Raw genomic sequence first — 11,941 nt, 5'->3', positions numbered from 1 at the left:
CAGCACAAATGCAGAACGTGGCAGTCAGAAAGATGAGTAATTTATTAATTGAAAAACAACAGTTGCATGTAACATGTCATGCAGCTCTACTATCAGTGCATCGCTTAAAATTACTTCTGGTTGTTATTTTAATATAATTGTCGATAAAACCTATAGTTATTTGCCCATAATGCTCTATTTTTTTTAATCTTTCAGAAAACCCTGTGTACTTTAGCACAACACCTTCAAAGCCTTTTTCCTTCATCTATTCCCAAATTATTTCTGGGAGCGCATTAGCATGTGTCTGAACTATGGCACTGCATACCTCCCCATCACTCTAATTCATTTGCTATAATTGCATGCATTTGCCTCCATAATTCCCTGAATTGGTCATGCCATGCGTGGATCCAGCTGTTTTAATCACTCTCATTTGTTTAATTTGTTTGTCATATCCCTGGTCTGCACATCCTCTCATGCATACAGAAGAGCGTTCAAAAGCAGCACTCGATTCAAGCAGTGGAATGCAGATAGAATGCACTTTGGCAAATGTTATAACCTGTTTATTTCATAATGTTTGTCTTACAACATACCAACTGTTTACATTTGCAAATGACTTGCTTGCCAGTTCACAATGCTCAGCATCATTAAGTAAGCACAGCTCGACTGTATCATACCAGTAGCAGTTTTGAGCCGTGCAGCCATGAAAATTCCAAAAATATGACAATGTTTTATTTTGTTGTTTCATTTACTGTCATTTGATTGTAGTTATAAAATATATGGTAACCTCAATATCCTCATGTGATTATTCAGACAGACATATGAATGCACACAAAATATGCACACATGGACATTTGCATCATGAAGAGAATTTGTGCTGACACAAGATAAGATAAGAGAAATGTGTTCTCATAAAACATCTTAATGTTACTTTTGACAATGTTACTTTTTTTTTTTTTTAAACCCATCACCGTTTATGATTTCGCCTTAGAGGTTTTCTCAGTGCTCAAAGTGCAACTTCCAAACTTCTGTGACAGTTGGCTATGAAGGGGTGAGAGGTTATAGCCTTTAGTGATACTCAAATAAACACTCTTGAAGTATTGTTCCACACAATGGACCTTTCGGCAGCCGCACACACCCCCAACAATTTCTGCTCCAGCCATCGCAGGCAACATGCACATCTGCAGATCTATATATCAATGTGCATTGCACACCCTAACATTCCACAGAGCGCAGCGCCAGCAGTGATTTGTGCTCTTCTCTCCTACTTTTTTATTATTAAATTTTGCATCTGTAATCTGAATGCCCTCTTGACTAAAAGCACAGACTTTTAAATCAATCTATCCGACCGTAAATCTGAAGCGCATTATGAGCCTTATTGATGTTACAATGGCATCCTCTCACCTTCACGTGCTCCCTCCACACTTGGAACTCATATATTGTGCTAACAGATGGGCAATCTTGCAGGCAGAGATGCTTAAAAGTGTTTAATAAATGTAAAACAACCCATATAGTGTTGAAGAAAGGGGCATAAAGCAGAACCAGCTGTCTGACCGTGGCGAGAGACCTTACAGAGGATCCGGTCATATATAGATGATGCCTAATACAGGCCAACACGTGTCCCTTACTGATATGCAATACAGAGTCCTGTTGTATATTGGACAGTTTATGGGCTGCAACATCATTCCTATGGAAAAGTGGACTGAGGCCATATGTTACTCTAGGCTAATTTATGACTTGATGGATTTTTTTCCTTTATATAGTCTATCAGAGGAGAACAATAAAAGGAAGCAGGTGAGGTTGGAATGTAGAGCCTTTCATGTTTTTATCCCACTCCAGAGGCACACAGGCATATTATGGTCTTAGAAAGTAATACATGAAAGTGTTTAACAAATTGTCAAATTAAAGGATTGGTGTCATGACCCCTGATTGTGTCTCTTTACAGCCATGAGCCTCTTCCACCCCACGAGATTCTTTAGAACTGAACAGTGCAAAATAGAGAACTAAATTTATGGAATGGAGAGGAAAAAACTTTATTCTTTCCTATCTATCTTTATTTTGTCTGTTTTTGCTCCACCAGTGAAAATAGTTCCAAACAAAGCCACAACGGTGCAACACACAGTAGTGGTGTTTTTGATTATTACTACTATTATTTTTGGTGCTTATTCACATAGGATAGTTAGAAAGTTGACAAGAAGTAAAGTGGAGATGGGATCGGAAAGGACCACAAGCCGAGATTCGAACATAGGGTGTCTGAAGCGCAACAACATTCTTAAAAATAAAGGTTCTTAATTTGTATTTATGGATCCATGAAACACCTTTAACATCCATGGGACCTTTCCATTGCACAAAAGGTTCTTTATAGTAGAAAAAGGTTCGGAGTATTTAAATATTCTTCACAGTAAGAAAAAAAAAAAGTTTTTAAGAGCTTTACACTCAAATTTCTTTGGAGAAGCAAAAAATGGTTCTGCTATGGCATTGCTGTGAAAACACCCATTTGAGAGCTTTATTTCCAAGAGTGTAAGCTGCATGTTGAAGTGCTGCCCACAAGGCTGACAGTTGTAGTGTTTTGTTCCTGAATGAGCAAATCGTTTGAGTAAACGATTCAGTGACTTATTCATAAAGACAGTCACTTCTTGCATTCCTGAATAAATCTGTGTTTTTGAATGAATTGGTTGGGTGAATAATTCAATGACTCGCCTATAAACAGTAGTTTAGTTCTTGAATGAATTAGCATTTTTGAACAAATAATTTCAGTGAATGATTCAATTGTCTCTCTTGTTATAAAGATTTATCACCACCTACTGGTATAACAATGTAACCTGCAGAAAGAGTAGCTGAAAAAAGTACACCACTAATACAGATAGTCTGTCTGCAGTGCGTAAAAATAAACAACAGAGTGATACAAACAAGTAACGACTATGTACATACATATATTAAACATTGTTTGATTGGTCCATGAAAGGACCATACAGCTATCTTCAGGGAAATTCTTCTGCTCTGGTTCCTCAGCTGTTTCCTGGTGTTTGCAGTGAGGCTTAACTCGAAATGGCACATGGAAGGGCCTCTCCTCAGTTTAAGCTGTCTTAAATGCATTTTATATGACCTAATATTTCACCACACCAGGCCCATTTTCATCCTGAGATACACTCCAGATAAGAGTTATAATCTATGTGTGACGAATGTGCCAGACTCATGGCTCTGACTCTGGTATGTACACAGTACTCTGAGGTTATGGCAGGCTGATGGGGATAAGGAGAGAGAAAGAGAATAAAATGAAAATGCAGGTGTGTTTGGTTAAGATGTACCTGTCAGCTGGGATGACACACACATCTGTACTCATTTAAATGAATCTCTTATCAGTACCTCAACGTCCCCACTCAAGAAACATTGACAGACAGTATGTTAACATGTTTGGTTGGTTTAGTTTTGTCAAGAGCCTCCAATAGACATTTATTGACTTTATTGAGTGGACATTATAAGAATCCCAGCTAGCCTGAATGGGACTCCATTCAGTATTTCAGAGAGGTCATTTTGATCTTCCCTCTACATTTTATTTGTTTTCCACAATTTATGCAGCTCTTGTTAAATTGGATTCTATGTTTCCATTCGGTTACTATTCTGAAGTAATTAACCTTCTGATGCATTAATTATATATAATTATATATATTTTCCATTCTGTTACTATATAGCCCTTTTTCATTCTTTTTCCCATTGCTAGTACTGATGACTAACCTGCTTATAAAAATAAAAACTAATACTACTGATTAGGTACTATAATTTTACATGATTTTATCTAAAGGTCATTTATATAAAACATTATCCAAGTTATCTAAAAATGGATACGTGATACATTAATTGGTATGATGTTACAATGATACATAGGCTACTAATTGTTATGGTGTTTCATTTGACCCATTCTTAATTATTCTAAATAGCATTACAAACAAGCTGTTTATTCCATTCCTGTTTCTTTTCCTCGACAAAACTAACAACAAAAGGAAAACGAAGTACTCAAACTCTCATAAGCCTCGCAGTCATTCGAATCCCAGGAACAGCGCCAGGCGCGCACTGATCAAATCCTGAGTTTCCACGGCAACAGAGGAGGAGTTTGCACTTCGACCCGTGACCACATCGGCAGAAATGAGGAACTAGGAAGTCGAGTGCACGGCTGATGTGGAATACCACACATTTGTTTAAGATGCATTAGTGTCGTCTACTGCAATTTATTCATTTTCATCCACCACAGATGCAGAGAATTGATACCGATTGGCATAAGCGGTCAGCCCACATGCCGTGGCGTCGCTAGCTGTGTTCGAGAAAGATGCCTCAGAGGTAAATATCAGAGCCTTGTGCTGTATGACTGTTTGACAGCAGCAGTAACTGGGGGTAGTAAAACTAGCAGTGGTGTTTCTAATTGAATTAAATAAGGAGAGACCGCGGAGGGTTTTTTAAGTACTGGGTGAGTTTAACACATGATCACCCTCCTGAGGTGACAGTAAAAGTTGTAAGTCTCAGTGTTTTGAAATATAAAGGATTAACAGAACAAAATAAATGAATAATAATAATAATAAATATATAATAAAACCTTTCTGGTCTCGATTATAAATTTACTGTTAAATGACAGAGCTGGTATTTATTTGAATCACCAGGTTCTCTTATTTAATTTGATATACTTCAGTATAAACCTCGCACCTTTTCATCTACATTAAAAAATAATAATAGTGCCACGGTGTATAAGCTACATAGTTCATTTTCTTTTCTTTTTTGAATGACAACGTTTCCTATATGTTTACCATTTTGAATTAAACATTTTAAAATGAAATTAGGGCGATGGAACGTAGTTAATAATTTGGACAGTTTGATTTCCATAATAAATTCATGGACTTTTTTTTCAGTCCATGAAAAACATTTTGAACATGCAAATTACAGCCCATCCCAGTAGTGTTGGTTGTAGCAACAGCAATATATGTATTTGACATGAATTTTCACCATTTAACATATTTGTTAAACTACTTTAAATTTCAATAGATATATGTGAATAACATTAGTTTGAGATACATATAGCCAAAAAAAACATCTATATCTGGTCTCCACAATAAAACTAGTCAAACAAAAAATCGCTTGCCCAAAAAAAGTCACTTTTTTTTAAACAATTTACCTTTTCGAATTTGATGATTTTTAAAGTCACTCATTTAATTTACAATTGTAATTTCTGAGTCATTTGTAATATGAATTTAAGTTTTAATATTATTTTTCTAAGACTGTTTTTTTTCTTTGGTTTAGGTGACCTGAGTTGGAGCGGGGTGAATGTGTGGAGTGTTTGCGGAGTGTAACAACATCATTACCTGCTCTGTTAATAGACGCAGTTTTTGAAATGACAGATATGCTCTTCCCATGCTTTTAAACATAACTTTCCATTTTTATCTACTCTTGGTCGCTCATTTCCTGTGATTAGAAGCTTAACAAAATGCCAAGGCCAAATTGAAGTAATAAACGTATCATTTCACACACCAAAATCCATATTTTTACACTTGAAGTCATCATGTCATTGGGCGAACAGTCACAGAAGTGGTTTCCAACTCACGTCCAAGCCACTGTTCTTCAAGCCACAGACCTGCAACCAAAGGGCAAGAATGGCACCAACGATGCCTACACCATTATCCAGCTGGGCAAAGAGAAGTACTCCACATCGGTGGCCGAGAAGACCCTCAGCCCAGTGTGGAAAGAAGAGGCTTCATTTGAACTGCCAGGGCTGCTGATGGAGAGCAATCCAGAGGTTTATGAGCTGTGCCTCACAGTCATGCACAGGTCCCTGGTTGGATTGGATAAATTTCTGGGCCAAAAAATCATCAACTTAAATGAAATATTTGACAACAAGGAACGGCGAAAAACTGAGTGAGTTAAATACTTAATTCTTTTTTGATGGCTGATCTTTTAAGGATCTGTCAAAAGTCTTGTAGAATTATACAAATGTAGCATTCTTTCAAATAAGCAGAAGTGCAACTTAAAAGAGGAAACTGCCATTAAATGTCTTGAATTTTTGTTTAAATTGTATTTATGCAATCCTTATGATTCTTTTGAAATCACAGGCCTTTCTTCTCTCTCTCTCTCTCTCTTTCTCATTTTTTAAACTAGAATTTTTGATTATTTAAGAGCAGACCTCGCTCTATCTCGCTCTGACATATCAGCCTACAGACCCCAGTGTAGGGCTGCACGATTAATAAAATGCGATTGTCATGCGCATTTTGTTAAAAAAGCTGGTTCTGTAATCAGCAGGAAATCATCATCACATGCTTTCAGATGGAGCATAATTTACTACACATAGCCGTAGTTCACTGACAAGTTACGCAAAAAAATCGCAGATGATTTTACTGCGCGATTATGAAATCGAAGAAATCATTCGCGATAATGACAGCTGTTTGCATAGCTTCTCAGTGAACTACGGCTCTGTGAAGTAAATGCTGCTCCATCTGAAAGCATGTGAAAATACCACATTTAATAACATATTTTTACTCCAAACTCACTTCATAACGTCAGTCGAGTGTTTGAAATAAATCCTTCTGTGAGATGATGTGGCTTCTTACACAGAATAAGGCACGCAACATATTTCATAGTATCTAAGCAGTGATAAAGGCATTGCATTATAAACATACTTTATTTTAATGAAAATTATAACAATAATAATGAGAACTCCGATAAACCGTATATTGCCGTAGTCGTGTGTTTATTAGTCACGTTGAATCAATGAAAGCAGCTGAATCTTCTGTTTATTCAGCTGCAGCGATAGGCATTTTCTGGGTTTCTTCTGCGAGGCGTATTTAGAGTTTCAGCATGAGAGCGCCCTCTGGCCTTTAGATGGAGATTTACTGCTGATCACAGAACCGTGCTTCACTGAAAGATACGCATGACAATCGGAGCTTCTGTCGAATCGCGATCTCGATTCCATTTTGATTTATCGTGCAGCCCTACCCCAGTGATTTATGCTTGCCAGCATTTTGAAGCCAAGTCAGTTAATAGTACTCAAATTATAACATAATTAAAGGTTTTGAAATGACCTGGGCTATTTTTAACTTCTGTAACAATTAGTGATGCAGGTTCATTTGAAGTAATCCTCTGGCGTAATCCTGTCTTTGTTTTTAAAACCTGTTGTCTGAGTTTTAAATGTCTATATGGACATGCTATTGCTGTGCATTACTATAGAAGGGCAGCCATCTCATGCAGGCCAGTTTTGTTCCGGTATGAAGCTCAGATAAAGGCCTTTTGACTACATGCAGTTTGAGTCACAATCCTGTGGTAGATGAACAGGTCTAGTGAGGATGATTGTCCTGCATGCTATTATATTTTCCTCTCTGTTTGTCAGGCCCTGGTGACTAACAGGTATGTTTCCTTCGAGGAAACTGTACCATTTTGTGTTCTTCTGTCTTCTGACTTCCTCTAATTTCATTGTCAGATGTGACATAGGCTACTTTCTATAACTAAATGTCAAGACTGCTTCATAAGACAGTCTTAATACTTTCTGATTTCGATTTTTTTTTTGGGCATGTACAGACTAGCAATAGGTTATTTGAGTATTACGAGAGAAACAAGTATGGCTGGCTGAAGTAGAAAAGGCAGTGCCAGTGTCTTGCATACCTGACGTTAATGAATGTGACAAATGACAGAACTCAGAATACTTTTTAGAATACTGCCATTTGCTTTGTGAAAGTAAGTTTTGCACTGGAGTCCTCTCCTGTAATAAATAATGCACAATATATCGGTACCATATCAGTTATAGGCAAATACTACATATATAGTCTATTTCAATGTGCATGAAAATAATGATGGGCTTATTGGTATTTGCTAGAATATTATTATCGATGCATCCTAACTCTTCCTCCAAGCTTAATCATTGGCAAATATGTCACACTTGTGACACAAATCACTTTACCAACCTTGCATCCCCTGGAAAGACTCAGGGTTAGCAGTCCCCATTGATTCTGCAAGGGTTTCCTCTAACTGACGCAAGGGTACAAGAGTCCGTTTCGACATTGGAGTCGACAGGCCCTAATTATCGCACACCTGTGTTTGTTGATTGTACGGTGGTTCCCAGCGGCCCTCGCAGAGTGGGAGTATTGTGGTTCCAGGCAGAGGAAGATTTATCTTGGCCTTGACTCCCATGTGAAGAACGGGCTGGCTGGCTCTCCACATGCCCAGATCAGAGCTCCCTCACTGGGCCTGAGACCAGGTAAACCCTCTTCCCTCGGATCTACAAGCTCCCCAGTGTGTGGATGGTCTTGGAAAGAAACATAATCACCATTCACTAGCTGTGCCATGATGGAAGAAGAGCACTCAGCAAGATGGCAGCCTGTGACGACCCCAGAGGGGAGCGTGTTCCGATACTGAAGGAGTGTTTACAGTAGTGTTTGCATAAAATAACTGTCTAGTGTTGAACTGCATTTCTAGAAAGCTGCTTTGTGAGTTTTTAATCAGTACTGAGGTCAAGAAAGGGCCCGATTGATGTTTTTACAAAAATAATGAATCACACTCTTTTCAGTTTATCAGGTTTTAATAAAGTAGTTTTAATGTATATCATCGTAAGTGTTTTTTTTTTTTAGCACATTTGGATGGACTGTGCTGAATAGTCACCTTTAAAATTTATCATTCAAGATCTTCTTTTGTCATTTGGATAGGGGTACCATACAGATATTATAATAAACTGTGTGGAAAAATAGATAATCATTTTGAGATTTGCTAAATATTATATTTACCAGTCGTCTATTCAAAGGAACAACACAAAATACAGAATGATTACAACTTTCCCTCTTTAACATATATAATCATTTAAAATAATAAGTTTTAAAAAATTCAAATCAAGTATAATAATAATAATTATTATAACAATAGCAATACATTTACATAAGAAAATTGCTTAAATTATACAGTTAATCAATACAGTATCTGTTATTGTTTATTATAGTTTTCAGTAATATTTAGATATTTTATGTTTATATTTCCCTTTTTATCTTAATTTTAAAGTTTCAGCATTTTTGTTGTGTTTTTGTCATTTAAAAAAAAAAATGTTATTTTTTAAAAATGTATCTATATGGTTTTTATTTACCTGCACAATAAATATGCAGTATTGGATAATATTGACTGACATCAATGAAAAAGAAAATCTGTAATTAAAAATATCTTTTGGAAATAGGGGTTTCCACCATACATTTGGCTATGCTGCTGTAAAATGATGTATGGCATCCGCTCACTTAAAAACTTTGGCCCTGTATTGAATAAAAGTCTCTGTCTAGCATTGTACCTATACCTTAAGTGTTCATGACCATCATTTCTAAATTAATGATTCTGCTCCAAGTGTCTTAAATTGCAGGAGCATCAATATTCAGCCACTCTTGAGATTCATGTACCTCTGCTGAAATATGGTCCATTTCATAATCTCCAAATACCGGTGTGAGCATCAAAGAACAAAGGCCAGATTTGTGCAAATGCCACCTCCTTTTCACACAGTTACAGCATCAATCACATTACTTCCAGCAGAAAAAAAAGAGCAAGAGGTTAAATAAACAGGAGCCGGAGAATGGCCTAGATGGGGGCGTATTACTTCACATTCTTTATGTGGCCCAAACCTTTGCAGTTACCAGGGAATTATGTTTATCCCTACTATAATATGCGTTCTCAGGAAGGGGGAAGGCTTTCAAATGGACTAAATGGACTATGCTGTGGATTTGTGTGAAGTGAAATTGGGTTTCTGGCCAGACAAACACATTGCCCCCATGTCGTTTTTGTATGAATTATACATACAGTAAAGCCTGAAAGAGAGTCTACCCACCAGGGGGGTTTCACAGAAAAGAAGAAGTGAAAGAGTGTGCTGTTTTCTCCTGTTTGTTTTTATCAAGCTGTGAAAGTACACTGGAACATCTGCAAATTACTGGTGCATGTACCACTAGCCTAGCTTTTTAGTAACACCTAAGGGGCCAACCACGTTTGTGACACAACAGCCAAAGATGTGTAGCTCTGTAGCGGCTGTGCTTGGAATTTAAGTAAGCTTTGATTTTTACCAACTTTTCCAACAGGGTTTTTTTTTTAACTCAAATTATCAAAAAAAAAAAAATCTAGATAAACTAGTAAACTTGACTAATTGTGCTTTTGGATGACTAGTTGACCTTTGTGCATAGGTTGTGTTAACTGGAAAATTGGAAACTGGAAATTATCTGTCATTTACAGAATTTAATGGGGTCATATGATGTTGCTAAAAAGAACATTATTGTGTGTATTTGGTGTAATGAAATGTGTTTACGCGGTTTAAGGTAAAAAAAAAACACATTATTTTCCACATACTGTACATTATTGTTTCTCCTCTATGCCCCGCCTTTCTGAAACGCGTCCTTTACAGATCTTATTTATGCACCAAGAGCTTGTAACACTCCAAAGAGAAAGGAAAAATTGAAATTGCATCATATGACCCCTTTAAAAAAAATAGTTGGATAATTCAAAATGCTTGCTGCCATTTTGATGTGGAAATAATAGTTATCTAAATAAATAAGTTAACATTTCTATAAATATTATTAGAAGTATTTATCTAAAAGTAAATATATAAAAATAAAAAAAATATCAAGCATTCCATTACTTCTAAAATACAGTAAGTTAGCATCACCCTGGTTCCCTCGACAAAAACAGATTTTTCCACTGACTTTTGGATTTTTACAGAAAATAAACTGTGATCAACAAAAAATTTTAACAATCAATCAATCAATAAGTGGATTGAAAAATAAATTGTATCCCAGTCCTTCAAAGTGACATTAAGCATATCTACTCTGTCAGTTCAGTTGTGTATGTTTTTTTTTTACTGTTATACCTGCCTTTCTGAATTTCTGACCGTTTTATTTTTGCTATATGTCTTATACTTCCTGTCTCTTTCTTGTCAGTTGGTACTCGCTAGACTCCCGGCCAGGTAAGAAGAGGAAAGACCGAGGCAAGATTCAAGTTAGCATCCAGTTCATGCGGAACAACATGACCGCCAGCATGTTCGATTTGTCTATGCGAGACAAACCCAGATCGCCATTCTCCAAGCTCAAGGAAAAGATGAAGGGTCGCAAGCACAACGGTGCCTTTTCAGACACATCTTCCGCCATACTTCCACACTCAGGACAGAGCGAGATTGATTCTCTGCCAGACCAGCACCCGCACCCTCAGGCTGCACCTGAACCCAAGCCAAAACGCTCGCTGCTCACTGGGACGCAGAAACTTTCTGCTGCTCACTCCATGTCTGATCTGATAGGAACTCACTTCAGGCCCAAACTCGACTCCATGAACTCTATTGAGGAGAAAGGTGAGGACATACATGGTCTGTTTATGTAGTTCACTGTAGAACAGTGCTCAGTATAGCACTATATTTTAGTCTTTTATGTTTTATTTTATTGTGTGGTTTTAGCAGCGATAAGTATTGTTCACTGTGGATTGCTGCAGTGATGGCCAACCTGGAAGTTAGCATCACCCTGGTTCTCTGAATTAAAGCCCTGTTTTTCCCCCTGGTTTTTGGATTACTGCTGAAAATAAACTCTTTGACCCAAATATTTTGTTCATCTTCACAAATTAACAAAAAAAGCCAGAAGTAAAAACATAGGCCATAAACAAACTACACCAGTCGCATGAATTCAGTGTCACTACCATTAAGCTTCCGACAACACTTTCCGTCTTTAAAAACACACAAAAAAAAAATATTTTCCCTGAAACTTTGAGTTAGAATAATTTTCAAGAACGTGACTAAACACAAGGCTTTAAATGCTGACTAGTGAGCAGATGGGTTTAACTGTTTGAGAGATGACGTTTAATATCTGCAACAACCTCTGTAGTCCCATTTGTGACCCTGGACCACAAAACCAGTCTTAAGTCACTGGGGTATATTTGCAGCAATAGCCAAAAATACATTGTATGGGTCAAAATTATTGATTTTTCTTTTATGCCAAAAATC

General features: G+C 37.0%; 1 protein-coding gene across 1 annotated transcript in view; it reads left to right on the top strand.

Moving 5' to 3' along the window:
• The first annotated feature begins 4,047 nt into the window (after positions 1-4,047).
• Positions 4,048-11,941, top strand: part of LOC107733785 (rab11 family-interacting protein 2-like) — a 15,396-nt gene continuing 7,502 nt past the window's right edge. Inside the window, exons 1-3 of the mRNA XM_016545578.1 lie at positions 4,048-4,311; positions 5,263-5,874; positions 10,896-11,299. Coding sequence (XP_016401064.1) covers positions 5,522-5,874; positions 10,896-11,299 — 757 coding nt within the window. The 5' untranslated portion in view covers positions 4,048-4,311; positions 5,263-5,521. The remainder of the gene's footprint in view (positions 4,312-5,262; positions 5,875-10,895; positions 11,300-11,941) is intronic.

Source organism: Sinocyclocheilus rhinocerous, unplaced genomic scaffold (assembly GCF_001515625.1).
Source record: "Sinocyclocheilus rhinocerous isolate Xijiao unplaced genomic scaffold, SAMN03320098_v1.1 scaffold789, whole genome shotgun sequence".
NCBI classification, from domain to species: domain Eukaryota; kingdom Metazoa; phylum Chordata; class Actinopteri; order Cypriniformes; family Cyprinidae; genus Sinocyclocheilus; species Sinocyclocheilus rhinocerous.
Note: the sequence above shows the minus strand (reverse complement) of the source record. Positions and strands in the feature narration are given on the sequence as shown.